Raw genomic sequence first — 23856 nt, 5'->3', positions numbered from 1 at the left:
TCTCAAGAAGCAATTTTTCTGGTCTTCAATGACAATCTCATCCACTCCCAAAATACCTGAAACCAGTCTGGACATAGTAGAAAATGGGCTCTTGGAACAATCCTCCATTGGATAATAGACCTTTTAGGTTATTCCATCTCTTACTTCTGAATTCTATGATGCAAGAAACTTTTAAGTGTCTCACAAGTAAGGCAAAGTTAACCATTTGAATAATAACGAGAGTCCTGTGGCACCTCAAAGACTTCGTCGACGAAGTGGGTTTCTGCCCAAGAAAGCTTATGCCCAAATAAATGTGTTAGTCTTTAAGATGTCACAGGACTCTCGTTTTGCTAAAAACAGACTAACACAGCTACCCCTCTGGAACTTATTTGAATAATGACAGTCTATGTAAGTTCTGGTACATTGTCTATGTTCTGCTGCTACATGTACTAGTTACGTCCTCAAGTGCCATTGATTTCAAAGTACAATAATTTTCAGGTTCAATGGAAGACCATCAGAAAAAGAGGTCTTTGTATGGAGAAGTCCAAGGAGAAAAAAGGAATACCTCACATATGAAATATTAAGCTGAACTCTTAATTTCCTATCATTTTCTATTTTAGCAACATTCTAAATGTACTTCAAGGGAGGGCTGGGTTTTGTTTCTACTTTTAACAAATTTAGTCTGATCACACTGCTAAATTAGAAGAAAAACAATTCTGAATATAATTTGAGGATAAAGACTGCTTTTTATTTATGATGTACTTAATTAGATAAGCACCCTGTTTGTCTGAGCATTCATATTGTTGATGTTAATTTCTTTGCCACAGCTGACTTTTTCACTAACCTCAGAGGTGGCTTCTTTTACATGGAATTTAATTAGTATTTGCTAGGTTATGCAACAAGAAAAATAACAGAGAGGCACCAATTTGTTCATTCAATAAAACATATTCAGAACCCTAATAATGATTATTCAACGTCTCATGCAGAATTTGTTAACTCTATATTTCCACAAATATACAAAAGTAGTACATACTACATATTTTTTCAAAGATTTGAGGAGGTGGAGACAACAATGTAAGAGTGTAAATACTGATTTTGTTAAAAGTTGCTTTTAATTTGTAATTTTCATTCCATTTTTGCTTCTGAGCATTAATGTTCCATCGTCAGTCTCACATACCACTGCCTTACACTGACACCTGCTGGAAATGGCTGGGATTGTAAATTTTTCTTTTTCTACAGCTGATTTAGCAGGGCAGGGCAATTCAAACTCTGGCTTAATTGAACACCGGGTTATCTTTTAGAGCACTGAAGCATAGCATTTAAAGAAAAACATACAATGTGTAATTTTAAACTAATCAAGTTTCCCAGAGCTTACTACTCAGTCAGAAAATATGTTCTAAGTAACAGCTTCTTTAAGATTTTTAGTATCCCTTGGGTAGATGTAAACTTAGCAAACTATATACCTAAATAATTTCTAGATGTCCATTCCACTTAGCTGCTATTACCGACCATGTAAAGGATTCATTGAGTCCTACCAGGTTGACTAACAAACATTCTGTTGCATTATGTTATGTATACAAACATAAAAACAAAAATGACTAAAAAGATGCTTTACGTATTCATACTTACTAGTAATGTGGCAAAAGCAAATGAGAATGAACTTTGTCCACTCCTTTCATAAAAAATTGCTTTATTTGCATGAGAAATGTCTTTACCAAAGCAAATTAGATGATTCATTGTGAAAATGACAAAAAGTTACTGAAGTAGACATCCTTAAATAACTTGTATTTACACATCAAACTAGCTAGTCTCAATTATTCATTTCTGTTAACAGAAACACCACAACTACATTATGTAAACAGGGAACAATTTCAAGTGTGTATACAAAGGGAATATGAACATCCTGACATGCCAAAACTCTACCTGTACAAACCTAACTTTTTTGAAACAGCTATCACTTTATAGTCAAGTTTGGAAGTAAAGAAAAAGGTAATGAAAGAATATAAAGCGCTTGGAAAATGGCTTTGTAGCTTATTTCACTTCCAAAATTCCCTCAAAAGAAAATGTATCACATTGATGCAAAACTTCACAATGATTGGCTAGTAGCATGTAATATTCCAATCTAACAAAGAATGAACGCTGAGAACTTTTCAGTCTCCTTACAGATATGCGATGGTTTACATACCTCACATGCAATCTGTGTTTACTTCCAGTATAAAACAAAAAGATTTTAAAACATCATAAGCACTTTTTTTCTCATGGCCACACACCTGTCTCAATTTCTATACTGTCAAAAGTCATGAAAGAGAATCCACCTGTTACGCTCCAATAATCCATAAGAGAATGACCGTTACCATTACACACACACACACACACACACAAACACACTTGCATCCAAGTGTCTCACATCTATGTAGTGACCATCCTCTTAAATAAAGTTGACTTCTAGAGGGCTGCATGGCACACTTCCACAGCAGCAAAGTTGTCCAGCTGTGTCTGGGTAATGTATGGAACAATACTACAGTCCTGCAAGAATCTGAACATTCAATCTCAAAGAATGAGATAATAATTCTATTAAAACAAAAAGTTGTCACATTTGTGAACATGATTGTCATCCATTTTTTTTCTTTTGATTTTGTAGAACACTATAAAAATAGAGTAGGAAGGTAGAAGTGGTAACACTGTTTATTAACCTGCTGAAATCATATGCTTGCTTAAAGTTTTGTTCAATTCAAAAACAAAAATGGAATTTAAGAAAGCTTAATATCCTGGATAATGGCTAAGTAGGAGTTAAAAAACCATAAGACATTTGTCCATAACTAACCATCTTCCAAAAAATAGAGTTTTGGGGAATATAATTGAATGTTAACACTTTCTTCCCAGAAATGCTTCAATGTTAGCCAAATAACATTTTCTCCAAAAAACTCAGGGAATGCATTTAAAGGAACACATTTCACATTCTTGAATAACTCTCATATATGTACATACAACAGAATATAACAGGCTTTCAAAATGTATTGTCTAGCGTAGGATACCTTCTTGCCACCCACCCTATTTGTTGGCTTTTTGAGATAAAAAGGTCTGCAGACTCCCAAGAGTCTGGTTTTTTCCCATTTTTACTCACCTTACAAAGCTTTTGGTAACGTGGAGAAGAAACTGCCATCCTCTGCAAGCGATGCAACAACACCACAACTTTCTGCAGAGATGTTCTCACCACAGCCATCATTTTAAGTTTGCCACACTTCTGAAGATACCTCAGAATTTGCATTATAAATGAAGAGCAACTATCATTTCCTCCGGGTCACTGGACAACGATTTGCCAGCTCTCTGAGCATGCTCCCTTTCAGGATTGCTTTTGAGAGCTACAAAGCTTTATATGTTCCAAAGGCAAAGAAGGTTGATAGAGCATAAGTTTCTCTCAATTAAAAACAAAACCCAAGAAAATAAAAACCTTCACAGATCCTCCTAGACAGTATTTGCTCAGCTCAGCATGCGCAGAGAATGAATGAAGTTGTTGAGCAGCCGAGGGTCTGCTACCATACTGGAATGCACTGAATAGCAGACAAGGTTATTAACTGAAACATTAAAGCCACAAAAATAAAACAGAATTCCCTTAGGAAGACAGCTCCAACGTATCACAATAGTTCTTCCTTTGTAGCTGTTTTATATTGAGAGCGAGAGAATGGCATTCACTCCCTCACTCTGGAGAAGGATGTTCTCGCTCTCAGACTAAATGCAGCTCTGGCAGAGCTGTGGAATGAGTGAACAGACCGTGTTATCAATCTTGAAAGAAGAGCAGAGGGATACCTGCCCTAATTAAATCAGCCATATGTTAAGGGCTAATAAATCACATACAGGCACGTCTCAAATCTAGATTATCTAATACAAAAGGAAAAACTGCAGGAGACAAATCTCTTTCCTGTGAAAACTCTCAAAGCTAATTCATCCAAAGGGCTCCCAAATGAATAATTTCCATGCCGGTAAATATGAATGTTTTTAAGATGCTATTTCCAATTAGAACCCTTTCCTGAATGACTCATTAAGAAAGGGAAACAACAGGAGTGAGAATATGATTTTGGCAAACTGAACATTTCAAGTCACGATCCCCATCCCTAGACAGGATCTCCACCGGCTTGAATCTGGAGAGGCAACATTTTGATATATATTCACCATAAAGTAGTATTACTTAAGCAAACTATCTAACAGCAGAAATAAGAATGTGGGATTTTTTTATACCTATAACATACTCCAGGTATAATCCAACCAACATACGTGGCAATCTTACAGCATCACCACATTCGTCACCTGTCTTATTGCATACACAGGTGATTCAATAAAGACATTTTCGTTTGTGTTAGAGCTATTGCTGGAAAAAAACATCCAAAAATGTCAACACAATAGGAAGCAAAACAGCCAGAGTAAACACTGGATGATTTCACTGCCTCAAAACAGAGACAGATCCAACTTTGATTAAAGTGGGTAAGGTAGTCAATGAAAACTTGTAAAAATGAGTGTTCTACAAACCCATCTAAAAACAACAAACAGGGAAGACCACCACCAAAGGAGCAAAACCTTGTTGAATTATTTTTACATTCATTTACATGGCTTCCATCATCATGGCATCTTAAAAATTCTCCAAATGGAGGGTAAAATACATCGCCAGTCATAACCACATCTCTGAAAGAAAAGGAAATGCACTCATACAACTATTATATGTGACATCAAAATAGACCAGAAAAAAAAATTAAATTAACATATTAATTTAGCAATGAGTTCCATAGGTTAGTTGTATGAAAAAGTACTTCCTCTTGTTTCTATTCCACCTGCTGCCCATTAATTTCATCTTGTGAACCCTGGATCCTGTATTGTGTGCAAGGATAACACTTCACTATTTTCACACCATCCATGATCTTACAGACTTCTTTCATATCCCTCCTTAGTTGTCTCTTTTCCAAGCTGAACAGCCCTAATCTTTTTAGGCTCTCCGCATGTGGAATGTATCATATCCTTGATTATCTTTGTTGCCTTTCTCTGAACCTTTTCAAGTTCCACTATATCCTTTTTGAAATGGAGCAACCAGAACTACACACAGCATTCAAGGGGTGGATGCCCTCTGGATCTGATATAGTTGCAATATGATATTTTCTGTCTTTTATCTGTCCCTTTTCTAATAGTTCCTAACATATTGTTAGCCTTTTTGACTGCTGCTGTGCATTGAGTGGAAGTTCTCACAGAACTCCAAATGACGACATGGTGACTCCAAGACCTCTTTCGTGGTAACAGCTAATTTAGAACCCATCACTGTATAATTATAGTTGGCATTATTTTTATATTATTTTCCTATGTTTATTACTTTGCACTTAACAATTTTGAATTTCATCTGTCACTCTGTTGCTCAGTCACCCAGTTTTGTGAGAGCCCTCTAACTCCTCACAGTCTGCTTAGGATTTAACTATCTTGAACAATTTTATATCATCTGCAAACTTTTCCACTTCTCTGTTCCTTTTCCAGAAAATTAATAAATATGTTGAACAGCAGGTCCCAGCACAGATCCAAGAGGGATCCTGTCATTCACGGCTCTCCATTGGGAAAACTGACCATTTATTCCAACCTGTGTTTCCCATCTTTCAGCCAGTTACTGATCCATGAGAGGACTTTCTGCCTTTATCCCATGGCTACTTAGTTTCCTTAATAGCCTTTGATGAGGGATCCAAGTACAACTATATCAACTGGATCACCATTAACCACATGCTTGTTCATGGTCCCTCATGCTCCCTCAAAGAATTCTAACAAATTGGTGAGGCATGATTTCCCTTTATAAAAACAGTGTTGACTCTTCCCCAACAAATCATGTTTATCTTTGTGTCTGATAATTCTTGTTCTTTACTATAGTTCTATACTTTGCCCAGTACTGAAGTTAGGCTCACTGAACTGTAACTGACAGGAGCTCTTCTGAAGCCCTTTTTAAAAATCAGCATTACATTATCCACCTTCGAGTCATCTGGCAAAGAGACTGATTTCAGTGATAGGTTACATACTATCGTTAATAGTTCTGCAATTTGAGTTCCTTCAGAACTCAGAGTGAATACCATCTGGTCCTGGTGACTTTTTAGTGTTTAATTTGTCAATTTGTTCTAAAACCTCTTCTACTAGCATATCAGTTTGGGACAGTACTTCAGATTTGTTACCCAAAGAGAATCTCTTTCTCATGTGGGGATCTCTCCCACATTCTCTGCTGTGAAGACCAATGCAAGGTATTAATTTAACTTGTCTGAAAGTGCTCCTTTAACATCTTTGTCATCTAATGGTACCACTGCCTGTTTGGCAGGCTTCCTGTTTCTGATGTACTTAAATAATTTTTTACTGTTAACTTTTGCATCTTTAGCAAGTTGCTTCTCATATTCTTTCTTGGCCTGCCTCATTAAATTTTTACATTTTACCTGCCAGAGTTTGTGCTCCTTCCTATTTCCCTCATTAGGATTTGTCCTTCAAATATTAAAAGATGCCTTTTAGCTCTAATGGCATCCATTAATCTGCTGTTTAGCCATTGTTGCATTCTTTTGGTACTCCTACTGTCTTTTTTGATTTGGGGTATACATTTATATTCCAAATTAACGAGTTCAAACTTTTATTTGTAACATGGGGTCACAGTATAGAAGAGGGTAGCCACTGAATTAGGATAATGAGATGCGGTTCACAGCACAAGATGAAGAGGAGGAGAATGAGGCAGCAACTGGTACTGTATGCTTATTTTAAGATTGAAGAGTTGAATATATTGTATAAACTTAGAATAATATAATTTACCTGTTCACCAAGAAGATACACATTTTTTTCCAATGTCTAGCCTGAATGGATAGCCAATGTTAGAATATCTGATTTCAGGTTTAGTTTGAAAATCTGAAAAAATTAATACAACTACATACCTACAATTTAATCTGCATATTATCTATGTGAACATCTCTATACACCTTTCTAGTGCATCAATCAGTATAGCATGTAGTCACCAATTAAAAGTAACATTAACGCTCTGTCAAATTCACAGAACCTCAGGCACTGTATAGCTTTGAAGCAAACGCTTGACTTTAAATGTTTCAAGTGCTGGCGTACTCCCTTTCAGACAGATGTGATCAGTTAGAAGAAGATTTTATATCCTCCTGCCTTGGTCCCCTGAGAGGCAATCCATTTTTCCCCCTTCTGAATACTCCCATTTTGGAGAAAAACAACAAAAAGGTAGGAATATGGGCAAACTAAACACTTTACTGTTCTTAAACTATCTTTACTTGCTTTTGTATTTTTAATTTCTTCAGTCACCGCTCCCACTCATTCTCTCTCCTCATTTCATTCTTTTATCTCCACATTAAATATTTTCTCCATCTAATTATTTTCTCTCTCTTTCCTCTGTGCTCTTCATTTTCTCATTCCCTTGCATACCTTGCATACCTCCCCCTCTTCCAAGTCTCCTATGTGCATATCTCCCTCCTTCTACCTGTGCTAATGCCAACCTGTTCTTCTGCACCCTGTGTTCGGAATGGGATAATCTCCTCTGCATGGAATCTGACTAGAGTCAGCCTTCTTCACTGAAGCTTATAAAAAGATTATTCTGTCCAACACCAGCCTCCTCTCTCAGCCTCCCAGGGTGGGTCCCTCGCCGTAGGTTCTTCCTCCTTGAACAATTTTCAAATAGATTTCCTAACGGGCCGTTTTACTTTCCACCTCCTTATTCTTACCTCCTCATTTTACTGAATCAACTCTTCTATTCACCAAAATGGCCACTCCTCAAACCCAACATAACTGCACACTGACTATGGAAAGATCAGAACGAGAGCAATTTCCTTCTTACCAACCACCACCTAATTTCCAAAGCATAGTCCACCCGCCCTTCCATCCTGTCTTTTTGTAATCTCCCAACCATCAGTACTCTTGATTTCCACACCACTCTCTGTGCCTTTCTCTATCCTCTCTCACCTCCGTCTCCATTCAGTCCTTCCCCCAAAGCAGTATTATGGTGGCAACATTCTACTCACTCCAGTTAGACTCTTCTGCCCCTTTCATCCACCACAAAGTCTGTTCCTTCAACCCCTAACCCTGACTTACATTCAATATCTGATGCCTCCACTTCCCTTCCCATGCCACTAAACACTTCTGGACTTCCTAGGGCCAAACAGATTTCCTGCACTGCAAATCTTCCCTCTCTTTTTACAACTGTGCCATTTTCCTCATCACCCAATACCCCACCCCCATTGTATCCAATATACACAAGGAATTAGACCACCAATAACAACAAGGTTAAACTAGTTGAGTTCATTTTATCTTTTTTTTTTTTTAAACCTCCTAATGATTTATAACCATCAAATTATGCAACAGTTAATCTGTGTAAATTTGGAATCCAGTCATGTCCCTTTAGTCTTCTCCTCTATTATTTGTTAACCCCTCACTTGTGTCTTGTTTCAAATTAGATAGTAAGATCTTTCTGCATTCACCGTGCTTTTCTATAAGTTTGTATAGCACAACGAGGACATGATCAGAATCTTTGGGCACCAGCTCAGTACTAATATTATATGAACACCTACTGCAATATCTAGGCACAGTGAGGGGGAATTAAGGAAAACTGCTGTCCTACCCATGAATTTCCTCCATTTCACCCTTTATCTTACGTCAAAGTTGGTGGATTTTGTTTCACATTGACTTTAACATTAAAAAAAATCTCAGTTGAAGGAAACAAGACTTCCACAAACCCTAGATCACTGACAATGCAGTGTGACTTGAGTTGCAAACCACTTGAATTAGCCTTGCCATAATGCAAGGGAAGAGATCTACTAAAAGAGAATTGCTACTTTAAGTAGTGGGCTTAATTTTGACTAGTAAGACATGTATCAAAATAACATTCTTCCAAAAAACAAACAGATAGTAAAAGTCAGGTTTTGCCTACAAGCGGATAGCATAAAGTTTCATCCATGACACATTGCAATCTGAACCTCTCGTAAAATGAGACTCAATCAGTGTATAGTTCTCCTATACAGTTTCTCATAAGAGCAAGAACAGTGTGAGCACAGCATATGGTTTGTAATCAATTTGATTTAGGAAATACAATTCTTTGTGCATTTAAACACATGAAATGATGAGAAAAACACAGTTCCGTGTTATTGTATATAACAGCACAGGAGGAAAAAATAAATCTTTTTAATGTGAACAGATACTATAGGTCTGAATCTGGAGTAATTTTATTTCCTTTTCTTGTAGGTATAAGAAGAAAGATTAACTGCACAGTGCAGAAATCAACACTCAAGAGAAAAAACAAATGTCTGAAAACACAGGAATAGACTTTGGAATTGTTATGTCAATACAATAATATGAAAATCTATACTTTTAGAAGACTAATGCACACCAGAGAGTGAAAGCTGGGATGGGGGATTTATTTCAAAAGTCACTGAGCAAGGAGAGCCTTTGATATGTGCTATAGCTAAACCTTTCATATTTGAAAGGGAACGTAAAATTATATGTTGATTCATGGGGAGGTTTGGAGACTATGCCCCCTCTGGTGTGCTGTGCACCTCAGAGTACAGGCATAGGAAAGACAGAAAGTTAAGGGTGCTGAACGAAGGGAGGTGGACAGGTGGCTGTGCTTGAGCTTTCTTATCCCCAAGCAGTCACCTCTAGCTTCTCTGTGGCCACAAAACAAGACCTTAGTTCCTTGAGGATGGTTTGTAGCCACAGACAGCAGGAAGAGCTAGCGTACAGCTTCTCCATTAGCATGCAAAAAAGTTAGATCAGCACTCACCCACCAGTGCTCCCCCACAAAAGAAGATCTCTGCCATTTTAAAAATGGAAACTTAGCTATAAACAACTATAGAAAGGTGATCACACCTCATGATATGAAGGCCAAAATAAGGGTTTCCACTGATTCTCCACTGTCTTACCCCTTGTGTACTCATTTACACCTGTGCAGAGGGGGGTAAAACACTAACATTTTCATTTTGCCTTTGCACAGGTGTAAATGACTATACAAGGCAATGGAGAATCATGTCCACAACACACTGCCTCAGATGATTAATTCTCTCTGTTGTCCCATTTCAGACCCCTTACATTTCCTGTTGGTACACAATGTATTGTTACAGTATTTCCAATTTGTGTTGGACTTATCTCCTGCTTTTGTGATTATTTACCCACGGTAGAGGAGTGTTTTTAAAAAAATGGTAATTCCTGGAAGATGATTACACACAAGTTTACTACCATGGCACAACAGTTGTATGAACAACCACACATCTAGAGAGGAATAGTTTGACTGGCCATATTAAAGCATTGGTAGGTCACACTGTCTGCCACAGAACTAAGCCCATATAATAAACTGCTCTTTCTCTAGACTTTTCGTTTTAATCACATACTTTAGATTGGTTAGTTTCATTTAAATTCAGAGTAGATATACTTAGATCAACTTCACAACTCATTCTAGCAAACTCTTGTTCATTAAAAGCTACTCAAGCACCAGCAACTTTGACCACGAAAAGGTATTACTCCAAATCTGGTCCTGGATTTGTGTGGCTGACTCAGCTATTGTGCTTTCCTTCCCCATGTATTTGTACATAAACACAGAATATATTACACTAGATAACGAAGTAAACTAACTGAAGGAGAAACAACATATTCCAAAAAAATTAGGAAGAAAGGGGGATAGGTGTGAAGGGAGTTCACATGATGTCAATAGGGCAACCCTAGAATCCATATTTCTTCAGAAGCCATTCTAAGCATTTCTCTCCTAACACAAACGCAAAACATGGACATTTATTTTAATCGTGTAGCCTCCAACTTTTTCAGCTAGAGGCCCAAACATACCATTACAAAGAGGTCAAGCATCTCCAGTCAACACTTTGGGACATATTCTCTGCCCTGCTCTCCTCCGGTTGTGCCCCTAAGGCGGAACCTTGTATCTCCCTCCCCGCATATGCCAATGAAGGAGCCTGTTGGGTACAGAGAAGGGGAGTACTTGGAGTGCGCTGCACTCTGGCTATCCCCAGGGGGAGAGTCTCTTCTCCCCCCACCTCCTTTTGGCCTTTCCCAAGAGGCTGTGAGAGAGAGGGGGAGCTTTTCTTTGCTAGATATCCCCCTAAGTCCAGGTAGAGCCATTAAAACTTCTATTCCATTATTGCTAGGATTCCCAATTTGGCAAGGAAGTAGGCAATGGAGCAAGCAAAACCACTTTCTCCTCTCACTCCCCGGTAATGCAGCTAGTGACCAGCAGGGGAACTGCTAAGCAGCAGGTAAAGGACATCAACTGCTCAAAGCACTCCTGGCTGACATCAGCTCTGCTGCTGGGGCTGCAGGGAAAGTGGCTGAGAGGAAGGGGAGTATGGGAAGCAGCTGAAGAGGCTGTCTCCTATATCTGTGCTCCCTAGTGACTGGACAGAGTCCAGCGCTTAAGTTAAAGAATCACTGGGGGTGGTTCAGGGAGCACATTTTCAATTCATAATCAAATATACATGTTCTTCTTAACACAGCTATCCCCAATGGTCACAATTTAAAGCCTGATGGATACAGGTGGCCCAGGACAAAGGCTGGATACCCTTGTTTCAACCCCTAGTCAGGATTCTTATATTGCATTAAATCAATAACTCCCTCCATGCCCATTGCTATTTTGAAATATTGTTTTATTGAATAAGACGCAGGATTTCCAGCTTACTAGGTGCCTTTTCCCTGCCAGGATCACAAGAGCAGAGAAGCAGCAAACAATAATTACAGAATTCTCTCATGCTCTTACCTGCATCTGTTTTTTCAGTTCCGCAATACAGGCACTGTCCTCTAGAGCATTCTCCCGTTGGGATGCATCTGCCAGGACATTAACTGTAGTTTCTGCCTCTTGCATCCACTTGAGGAAGCCCTCTAGATCTTTGAGTAAGGCTTGCACTATCTTCAGGTCAACCTCCAAGGCATTCTGCCTATCACCAGCTCTGAAAGCACAAATGAGACAGGCATCTTAATTTTGTTTCCATTATGACATACCATATTATGTGAATCATGAACTGTAAGATGATCTAACTATTCATTAATATAAATGACTAAGAAAACTGCACAGTCTGTTCCTACTTGTTTCCTTGTGTGCTATATCATTGTTTCCTGGAACACTGTATCTGTATCTATCCTCACACATTATGTACTGACTACATATATTACACCCAAGCCACTTAACAGTGTGAAGGGGATACAAATTATTCAATAAAACCTAGCATTTCCCTCTGTGTGTTACCATAATGGGTTTGTGACATCTCAAGTGTGAGAAGCTGTTATTTCTACAATTTGAATGTTTTTCTCACTGCTGTTATCGCCAACCACCATCTGAAGAGAGAGCAGTAGAAGGGCCTTTTGTAGTGAATAGAAACAATTTCTCTAAAACTGTATATGTTTTACACATTACAGCATTGTGGAAAATGGAAAAGACGTACTTCATTTGCACTCATTTAGGAGAGCTAAACGACTTCTATACCCTGAAGATACAAGGCTTCCACAAACACAAAAAGGTTGTAGTTATTTAAAAAGACTTTTTAACACACTGAATTTTTCCCCTAACAACAATTCTCCCTGCTGCATCATCACTAAATTATTGGGCAAGACAAGTATTGTCCTTTAGAGCTTTTGATATTCAAAAAATATCCATCTTATGTCATTTGTCTGTCAGCTACTAAAAATATAAAAAAGGATTTGAATGGAGATTTGATTATCTTGCAGGCACTAGTACTATGCACATAAGTTATGTGTAGGCCCATATTTTTATTGAAAGACTTTTAGTGCTTAGATAAATACATCTTTACCAATGAGTGTAAATAAGTAAATTTCAAGAAGAGAATAATGTACAGTTCTTACAGTTCCTCAGGTTAGAAACTCACATTGAAAAATAAAAAGGTACCACATGCTGGACTCCCAAAAAATGACAAACGAGGCAATTCAGATAAAGAAACCCCAAGATCTGAAGAGACTCACAGGAATTAACATATGTCAGAAGACTGAACTGAATACATATAGCCTCCCAAAAAGAAAACTCAGAAACCATCTACAAATATCTAAAGGGTGCTGATTTCAAAGAAAGGGAAGAATTGTTCCAAGTGTTGCAGAGAGGAATGGCTAGAGGCAAAGAAATGAGACTGAACAAAGGAAAAATTGTGACAACTTTAAATTTTATTTATTTAATTTTTAACAAGAAGCTCAGTATATGCATGGGAAAAGTCTGCCAGGATCAGTTGTGCAAACTCATCATTAGAAATACTCAAAAATAAATATTATAATATTTGTGACTATTGAACAGTAATAATCCTGCATGCTACGGAAGAGAAATGAGATTATATGACCTACGAGGGCCTTTCATATCCATGAGTTTATGTCCAATATTTTGGCTATTTAAAACAGCAAGATCTAGATTTGCCATGTACAATATTTTCACTCAAGAGAACCTTCAACTTACCTATGATTCAGGTTTCTCCAAGATGTGTTTAACTGGTCAGTGATTTCCTTCACCTTCCTTGTGTCATCATCACTGTAGTTCAGAAGAAGTTTATTAGAGAGGTCATTGAATGTAGCCATAGTGATGTCCCCTTTGCACAGTTCTTGTATGAGCAGCTAAAGGAATAATTTCAGAATAAGTAAAGACAGTAAAAATAAACAAGGCATCAGAGCAAACTTAAAATCAAAGTCTAATTTCTCATATTTTGAATCGTGTTAAATTATTATAAACAGTTTTTACAGTCAGTGGGTGTTTGTATGTTTTCTTGTCTGATGTAAATCACCTATTATCAGGGCACTATAAATTACAATAGATGCTAATGGACTATTCAAAATAGAAACAGATGAGAAACAGAAAATATTTGCCAAAGAGAACATTAGACTACACAAATTCTGTTCTGCATTTCATTGCCCATCTCTTTGCCAGATGGTAAGCAAACTACGGAGTAAAATAAAGATGAACTTCAAAACAGAAATATTTTTCAAAAAGTCTGTTTCATATAATTTTTCTAGCACAGTGTTCAACGTGAAACCTCTTATGAGACATGCACCTCCTGCTATTAAAATGGGAGAGGTTGGAATTTTTCTTCAAGATATGTAGGTCTGCTCTCTTTACAGAGAATGCTATGCCATCACTTTAACTTGGCGAACAAAGATCAGAAGTGCACAATGCATGTTCACTTACAAATTTAATATTACATATTAACAACATAGAGAACGTAAGTGGCAATTAAACAATTTTTTCTGAAGTTAAGGAAAGTCAAAGTTCAAACTGCAGAGCATGAGACAAGTCCATTATGCATGCATATCCATAACGAGTGAATAAATATATTTCCATAATCTACAAATATTTAGTCTAAACTCTTCATTTTACATGCTTTGTTCATGCGACATTATCTGTTAATTTTATATTTATTAACATAAACATTTAAATTAAATCCTCTAACAAACAGTGAACCATTTTACTCCCACTGCAGACAGGTTTAACTCTGATCCACTGTTCTAGCATGTTACCTGCTGGGCACTAACTCTGATATCCAGAGAGCGAGTTTAATGGCAGAGCAAGAGTCAAAGAGGAATACTGACAGTACTAGATCATTGCCTATGCAGATGTCCTCTTAAAACTGCTTGCTTCCAGAAGAAGAAGAACATGGGTTATGTTGTCAGTAACTTAGTAACCAATTATACAGTAGTAACTTATTACAGAAGGTCAGGTCTGGATCTCAACCCTCACATATAAAATGAGAGAATTAGACACAGAGTTGAGATCCTTTTAGTGTGAAGAGCAATGACTGACTGGGCAGATGGAATACAGAAAGTGGGAAGCCTCAAATCCAGTGGTGGTGGACACCTTCTGGCCCTGTGGATATTGCTTTAAAAGGGACTCCCAGGGCACTGTGGACAAGGGAAAGCTATGGGTTGTTGCCAGGGTCAGTCCGTGAAGAGGCATAGGATCTTCATTAGATCACTATGGATTCTCTAAATTTGGCTCTGTGACAGATGTAGAAGAGGCCAGTAATATTTTAATGAATGCACATGTCCAGCTGTTTGATTGTTATAGTATTGTTTGCTATATGACTATTAGGTTTAATTCAGGCAAGAGTTAGATTACACACAGTTGAGAAAACGGATGTACATTTCTGAAAGCCCTCCATTTACTGATGCTTAGAAGGACAAAGCAGGTGTCAATTTTTTCCTTCACCAGGCTTCACCAGTTTTCACCAGGCCAGACAGCTGATCCCATTAGGGGAAGGTCCCAAGCTGTATCCATAGGGAGCCTCAAGGTGGGAAACTGAAAGAACCTGGACGTGGTTAAAAACCTGAGCCCCTGAAGCTGAGGAGTAGGGCAGGGAGGAAGAGCAGGGACTACAGGAAACAGACAACCTCCAGGCCCCAATGTTGGGGAACCTGGGATAAGCTAGCCCTACCTAAGTTTTAGGTAAGAAAGATGTATGTTTGTCACACTGAAGACCCTTTTCTTGTTCGGTTGTGTTCCTACTGTTGAGATTAAACTATGTTTACAAATGGCTGGTTTGTGCCACTGTATTCATGTACTGGGTCACAGCTCCCAAAGGGAAGGCTTGTAAGTGGCTGTACCCAGATGGGCTGATGAGCAATTGCAGTTGGTACACAATGTGCTGAGCCTCAGAGATCCAGCCTAAAGCGTGAGAGAGGCATGGGATTCCATCCAAGGACAGGTGAAAGCGAGAGGCCTAACACCTGAGGAGACTGCAGTTAGAGAAACTGGGATGTTTCAGAGGTACAGCTAACTCTGACACACACACACACAGCTCATTGCAGAGGATAGGACACCACACCCACCTGGTGTGGAACATTTTGGGTGGGGAAATATCATGAAGGGATCCGAATGGAATCTTGCTTCCCCTTAGACTTATCCCATGGTTTTGCTGGGGGGGGGGGGAGGGGGGGATAATATGGGAAGGCTGTCCCACAGTTACAGGCTTTGGCGGTAAAGGCTCTGCTCCGAGGCTCACGCTAGGAGGGCGACTGCTAGTCGGTTGAGGCCAATGTACAGGGAGGTCTCCTGGGCCTGTGTTAAAATGGGCTTCTCCATCAAAAAACTTCCTCCAACGGAGCTCTTGTGCCTCCCTAGTTCTGAGTGGAAAGTATCAGCAGATACTTCACTTAGATGATAGATGTGCTTCACCCGGGCAGGGCAGGCACAGCTGATGCTCATGCTCATGATGCACAGTGACGGAGAATGAGTGAGGGCAGGAGACATAGTCCCTGAATCCTGGGACTCTGCCATAGTCCCAGGACTGGGGGAGTGGCGGAAGGATTGTCCCTCACATGGGGGGGGGAAGACATCCTATATTTAACTATAAGCTTACCAACTATAGAGTTATACTAACTAAAACTAGATATATCAAAACTATTTACAAGTTTCCTTTACAGATTATGCACTGAAAGAGGACACGATTCCGACTCAGGCCATGCAGCCTTAAGAAGGAACTGGAGAGGCATCAACCCGCACTATCCTTTATGCCCTCAGTTGGGAGCATGGAGGGTAAGCTATTGCACACTTCCAGACCAACAGACACTTTGAAGACAGCTTTGAAGAATTTTCAGACTGAGGCAGATGGTGTACATGCATACCCACGTGTGGAATACACCTAGGAACCAGCTCTCAAAGAAAAGTATTTGAATGCTTTTTGGAACATTTGATGAATTCTCACCACCACATTCTCTGCCCCTCTCTGATCCAACCTTTATTCTGATCTCCTCCTTTCCTTAGATTCTTTTTTCTAAAATTTCTAAAATTTTATAAAAATCCAGCCTCTATCATTCCACACCTCTTCCCCTAAACACAATTCACATTGAGTTTCCTCCTCACTTTTGATTATGTACCTTCAGTTCATCTTGCCCTACTCCTCCCCTAGCCCACTCTATTCTTTCTTGTACCAGAAAGGCATGGCCAATCTCTGACATCTCCCATGTTCTATGAAGGAAGCAGCCAGCCCTCAGGCAGTTGGACTTACTGATGTCCTTCAGTGGATTTATTTGAATATAACAAGCAGGGAGCCTGCTGAGGGATGGAGGACACATTTATTCAGAGAGGTCCATAATAAGAATTCTTAAAGTGTCTGGCACTCCACGTTTGGAGTGACAGTTCAAGTCAATTTTGGAATTAATTGGCCCACCTCTAATAATTACTCCTTGCTTTCTCCAGCATGGCTAATAGGTTGCTGTGAAGTAACATGCACTATGTTCAGTGACTGTGTGATAAGCTTGGGTTGGCACATTGCATTAATCCTGTGCTTATGTAAGGAAATGTATTAGATGGAGTCATTAACTGAATGTGATATAAACATATTTATTATAAAAAAATATATATATACTCTCACTACTCCCCCCCAAACAACAGTCTCAGGAATTCTGAACAAAAATAAATATGGCTATTTAGAATATATATAATCACATAAAAACTGAGAGGTATATTTTCAAACAACCACAGAGAACCTGTCAAAGGATTGTTATCATATATCACTGAATCATATATTTCTAAGTCAGAGAAGACTTTAGGCTGACCAGTAAATACAGCCTGAGGAAGGAATTAGAAAGCATGAACAAGATCTTACTTTGTTTTCAGAAATCTGTTGGATAAGTGTCTCTTTAGGAGCCTGCAGAAGTGTGTGCAGACGGTTCTCATACTGTCCCATGAGATGTTCCATTTCTTGCCTCTGCTCATCCCACCGCATGCTGTCAGAAAGCATGCATTTTAGCTGCTGCTGCCGTACCTCCACACCATGCTGAGTATTATCCCACTGGTTCTTGACCTTCTCTACTGCAGAAGAGAATGCAGAAAGTCATAACCAGAAGTTCACATCCACTGGCCATGACTTCTTTACCTAACGCTCCCTGATCACCAGAAATGGAGCAAACCACTCTGTAAACAGAGCTGCTGCAAGACCCATAAAAACACTTCTGTTGCATATCAGGAGTATTCACTTGCCCCTTTCTCTTGCCTCTGAGTATGGTTATACAGATTAGCCAATGGGTAAACAATAATGAACAGAGTTAAGAAGGCTGTTTTTAATAATGCATACACAGTCAGTCCATCACAGTTCAATTACAGTGATATGCAAAATAATAACTGATGTGTAGATATAAGGCCACATCTGCACTAGAAAAGGTTTGCCAGGATAGCAACGGATAGCGAAGACATAGCTTACACCTTAGAAAACGTGCTTGTGCTGAGTGTGTACACACACACAGTCCTCCTGACTGAAATAAGCTACACCGGTCAACACGTTTTTAGGCTGGTATAACTGTCTCTACACTATGGCCTTTTGCCAATATAGAAAGGTCAGCCATAAGGAAAAAAAGAAATCACATCCCTAATCTACATTACTATACCAAAAACAGTTTCTAGGGTAGATCTGGCCTAAATAGTTTTTACATTAAGATACAATAATCATTCATTACAATGTATTTCCTTCAATTATTACTAGCGCAAGAGCCATCAAGGAGATTTAACTATGTTGAAAGTTTGAAATGGTAGCAACAAACCTTTTTGTTACAAGAAGGCAAGGCAAACAAAGAAACATAAAACAAGTCATATTTTTTCATCGTGATATTATTAAATATCTTATTACTCTAAAAATGTGACCAATTTTCATCATACTGTGAAGAAATATTTTCCTTTGCATTCAAAGTAAAGCTAGGCAATGTTCAGCATTAACCAATTATCTCAACCTACGTTACAGAAATGAGTGGCGTGGCTCATAATAAGGTTCTCACAGAAGTTGCAGCCTTAACTCTGAGGAGACACATCTCTCCTGAATAGATTCAAATCCTGCCCACCTTGCTCACATAAATAAGTCTCTTAAAGTCAATTTAATAGTAATTACCAATCACTTATAGAAATAAAGCCAATAGCCAGGGACTATTCAGCCTACTGAATTTTTAAGCAGAATTTTGCAAATAAATCTATGGAGAGTTTTACTTCAATATTGATGGTATGATATGGGTTCTGTTATTTGTTCTGGATGAGGCATGTTTTCTTACTATTTTAAAAATCAAATTTCTTCCAAATAGATTAGGGCTTCTATGGACAGATTTAGAAACTTTCTGTGCATGGATAAGAAAACCATCGTCAAAGCCAACCAAATAGACTACTAAAAGTTTGACAGTATCCATATGAATTCTAAATGACATGGTAATTCTATTGTGTCACTTGCCATTTTCCTTCAGTACTGAAAAACCAGGCTACTTTCATCTGTGGATAGTACTGATTACATTGTTCTATTATACATCACTCTGGAGGTGCACATCCTGAGCATGGCTTTTATAGAAAAGATTCTCACTTATGATAATAGTGCCTCATGTACATAGGACAGTCTTTTTAAAAAACAAAAAGCTTATGTATTTATTTCCTTTCTACTTCTAATGCTATCTATCTTAAGTTCTTACATGACGCCAGCTATCATAGTATCTGAGCAACTCTCAATCTTTACTGTATTTATCTTACAACATCTCTTATCATCTTTGTTCTGATTTGTGAAAAATAAAAGGGCTTGAGTGCAATACAGGTAATAAATACTACCAAGTATGTTTGACTCTCATTTGTATTTGTTTATCAGCTCCAGAGATATTTAATTTGTTGACAAACAGATGTAAGTGAGAATCAAAAACACTTGGTACTCAGTTCATTTTATTTTCCACATATGAACTAAGGCAAAGAAAAGGACAGTCTTTAAGTTAATGGCACTTAAGTGAACTTCAATCCCTTATAAATGATTTCAAAGTATTTTAAATCATAAGAGTTCTCTTATCTGGAGGAGGGCCTCTTTACTTGTCGTTTGCAAGTAAAAAATGCTACACTCAGCTTTACAACGGTCTGACTGAAAAATGTTGACAATAGTTTTTATACCAGAAAAGCTATTGTATTGGTGCATAAAATATACTAGAATCATCAACTTCATCCTGAGAGCAGCTTTAGGATGATTTCAGTGGTGCTAAATTAGAGCTCTGAAGAAAGAGCTCAAGTACCCCTAACAGCTAATAAAAAAAAAATTACTATACTGAATAAATGTTAGGTTCAAAAGCAAACAGGAGTTGCTGGTGAAAATCAGTGATTTCACTGAAACATCAGAGGCAAAAACAGAAATAGTGACAATGGCTATAACATTCTGCACTGGCTAACGATCTGCAGAGGAGCCAGAGAATTCAGGTCTTCTCTGAAAAGCTGGATAAAAAAACTTCAGAGGCAACTATCTACACTGACTGTCCATTTAAACCAGGACCCAGATTTTAAAGGCATTTTGGCATTGCGGAGCTCAGCATTGCAATGCTTAAATCATTTAGGAGACTAAAACTCATTTTCAAAAGGGAGTTCGGCATTTAGGATACTAAATCCCATCAACTGCCAATGGGATTTTGGCTCCTAAGTGCCTAACTCCCTTTTGAAAATGAGAGTTAGTCTGCTAAGTCAGTTAAGCATTGCAACACAGAATGCAACAATGCTTAATTAGCTTTAAAAATCTGGGCCTAAATCACTATCTCTGAAGTTTTTATGGCATATTATTATTACAGATAAGAAATCTTCTCTCCATATTTCAGGTTTAGACTTTCCACACCATTATATACCCAATCTAACCCTCCACTCTTCATCTCTATTAAAGATTCTGTCCACTTTCAGCTCACAGCTCAATTACTGCTCTTGGCATATTTTTTTCCTTTCCCCAAGCCCCACAAATGGGGACAAACACTAGCACAGTCTTCATTGCCCTCAAATACCTGCCCTTGGTTTCAGTGCCCGGCACGGCAATGCCCTCAAGAAAGGCTGGCAAAAACTCTGTCCTGGTACTTGAGCTGACACAGCTTTACCACTCAATCTCTTCTGAGAAGGCATTCTGCATGCCTAAATGACGTTGTTCTCTGCAGTGCAGTTGTAACCGTGTTGGTCCCAGGATATTAGAGAGAGGGAATATCTTTTACTGGACAACTTCTGTTGGTGAAAGAGAAAACTTTCAAGCTACACAGATCTCTCAAAAGCTTGTCTCTTTCACCAACAGAAGTTTGTCCAATAAAAGATATTACCTCACCCACCTTGTCTCTTCTTAGAAGACAGATTGAAAAATCATATTTCAGAAGAGAGATTAAAGAAGATCTGAGTCTGAAAGACCAGGCCTCATCCTCATACCAACACAAAGCTGGTCTCTAAAGGGTCCTCTCAGAGGCAACAGAACACAAACACTGCTGTACTACCCAATGGCAGAAGTCTTGAAAGTCTTTTCCCTCTGCAGAAGGCATATAGCCATCTGGTCTCTGGTCTCCTACCCAGAGGAGGCAGACTGCTGCAGTTTTCACAGCACCCTCCCACCCCCTTTGCATTAGGGAAGCCAGTGGCAACAACTTTTTTCACTTCCTGTATTTTGTGACAGGTAGCAGAATCTTCAAACACATGTGGGATGGCAACTTTATCCATGGTAGCAGATGTCACTTCTTTGTTCCCAATGGGGGAGAGGGAAAGTTAAGGCAATGAAAAAGCTTATCATGGACTCTATGAGCACAGTCACAGAATTACTCTTTCACCATTTGTGCAAAACAAAGAGTATTTTGGGACTGCAATTTCCCTCTGCTTAAGTAACTTCTGTAATCCTTGCAAAGATCAGACACTTTTTCCAGTGCTTACCACTGCCTCTAGCTCAGACTGCCTGCAGAACTCCTAGACACTGCAGGCTTTCCTAGTGGTTCCAGTGGTTCCTGCTCCCCTATCAATCCATACCTTGATTTCTGTTCTGAATCACAGATACAACATGCTTCCTTATAAACCTTTTAAAGTTGACAGGAACTGCCATGGGCCTTGGTAGAGTCCAGCTTGGACTCAGGGTTGACCTACTAAGATCTGCAGCAAATCCTGAGGACTTTAAAAAGTCAACATAGAAGTAAAACTGGGAGTAGAGGGGAGCTAATTTGCAGAAATTGGGAAGCTAGGGAGAGTTCCTAAGCTCCATAAAGGTCCCCTGACCTCCATCTTCTTTGGGATCCCATTCTCTGTGGAACTTCCTGCTCCACAGATTGCCCAATCCTAGTGACTTGCAGAGCTTTGAAGCTCCATGGGGTAACGGGCTTCTGAATGCCTGTCAACATTTTAAAAAATGTAAACATCTCCAAAGGAAATTCCCAGATCCCACCCTCAAAAAAAATCACTAAGCTGGAAATGAAAGCTTGGAGCACATATCAGTTACTTTAAAAGTTAAAACACCTCAGCCAAGATTTTCAGAAATGGATGCCTAAAACTCATATATATCTAGGCATCTGATTTTACAATGTGCTGAGAACGCAGCAGCTCATAATGAAGTAAACAATACATTAACTCCTTTACACCACTGAATATGATTAACAGAATAAGCAGGAAGGATTTTACAAGCAGTTCTCAAGCCTTTCTTGAGCAACTATGCACTGACCTACCCAAGATACCCACTCTGTACTTAAGAAATAGACAGTGAAGCAGCAGCAAAAATTTACACTGATTAGTGATGCGTGTTTTTAAACAACACTGGGAAACTGAAAGTCACTTGCCTTCTTTGACTGTTAAGTTCTACATGCATACAAATTAGTCTGCTATAATTGGGCTCAATGTCCATAGTTTACCAGGAAAGAAAACAATAGTTTATTTTAGTACAATGAAAAACTGATTATTCTTGCAAAAAAATGAGGGAGAACTTACATTTTTCAGTGATCACTGTCCTAACATCTGAACTGGAAGTTTTATTTTTCAAATTTTGAGCCAAAGTAAAAACAGAATCCAGCTGAGGATGGCGCTGTTCTAAATCCTCCTTTGTTATCTGTAAGAGTCAATATTAGATTATTTTTTCATTAGAAAATGCAAATTTTAACATAACATTTTCTGGACCATGTGTAGTTATGAACATAACACTCACTGTGCTTGTAGACAGCTTTTTCCATCTCTATTTTACAAGTACAACATACTTGCAATGTCACAGTATCATAAAGCTACTTTAAGAGCAGGAATATTCTGATTGGCTATTATCGAAGATTCTGACGTACAGATTAATTTGTGAACTACAAATTAATTGGAACTGCTGCACAATATTTTTCGCTGCCACTTTTTTCTCTTTTGTAAATTAGCATCTTACTATAAAGTCTAACAAGGCTACTACTAAACAGCGATCATTATTAAAGAGAAAAAAGAAAATCAGCCTGGTAGATGCAATAAAAAGTGTCTTGTATCCAAAAATGTGACTATCACATGATTTTAGCAAAGTGCTGACTAATTACTATATCCACATACAATGAATGCGGTGAAGTTAAAAGAAATCTTAACTTCTCTAAAGCTACTATACACTGAATTCTTCTTTGAAAGATTCTGACATAAGTCAGAATACAAATCGTTGATTAGGGTTTGCCTGGACAGTTTTTGATCATGTTGTAACTCATGTTGATTGATTTCCAATTAACATATGTAAAATGATCATAAATGCTAATGTAGACGCTCACAGACATCCATTCCAAGTCATGGCAAGGCTCTGCCTCAGGGAGGCTATGAACAGGAGCAAACATTTCAGAGTGTCTCCATTTAGCATGTGTGGTCATTTTACTTATTTCAAGTTAAATAGAAATAAATTAACTTGCATTACAACACAACAAAAAGTTCAGTCTAAAAATCTCATATTGCATAGATAACGCGCATATCTTTCTAAACGGACTAGAAGCTGAGGTACTGACTTTCAACAGAAGGCATATACTGGCAAAGGATATTGGTAATGCCCCTATACATATACATTTTTCATATAGCAGTTCCTCCCCAAAATCAAAAGATCTAGGCTTAAAAACAGTATAGTCCTGGAGTTCTAGGACCAAGGGCTTAACAGGGGAAAGAAGAACAATGATTTTAGAACTACA

The 23856-nt window shown here is 38.4% G+C and overlaps 1 protein-coding gene across 1 annotated transcript in view; it reads right to left on the bottom strand.

Moving 5' to 3' along the window:
- The window catches only part of UTRN (utrophin), a 503387-nt gene that overhangs the window by 288927 nt on the left and 190604 nt on the right, over window positions 1-23856 (bottom strand). The window contains exons 49-52 of the mRNA XM_067542236.1: window positions 22661-22778; window positions 17565-17770; window positions 13427-13581; window positions 11732-11921 (exon numbers count right to left, since the gene is read on the bottom strand). Coding sequence (XP_067398337.1) covers window positions 11732-11921; window positions 13427-13581; window positions 17565-17770; window positions 22661-22778 — 669 coding nt within the window. The remainder of the gene's footprint in view (window positions 1-11731; window positions 11922-13426; window positions 13582-17564; window positions 17771-22660; window positions 22779-23856) is intronic.

The sequence above is a fragment of the Emydura macquarii genome, unplaced genomic scaffold (assembly GCF_026122565.2).
Source record: "Emydura macquarii macquarii isolate MOO-44397 ecotype Brisbane River unplaced genomic scaffold, CSIRO-AGI_Emac_v2 contig_705, whole genome shotgun sequence".
Lineage (NCBI taxonomy): Eukaryota > Metazoa > Chordata > Testudines > Chelidae > Emydura > Emydura macquarii.
This window is presented reverse-complemented; position numbering and strand designations above follow the sequence as displayed.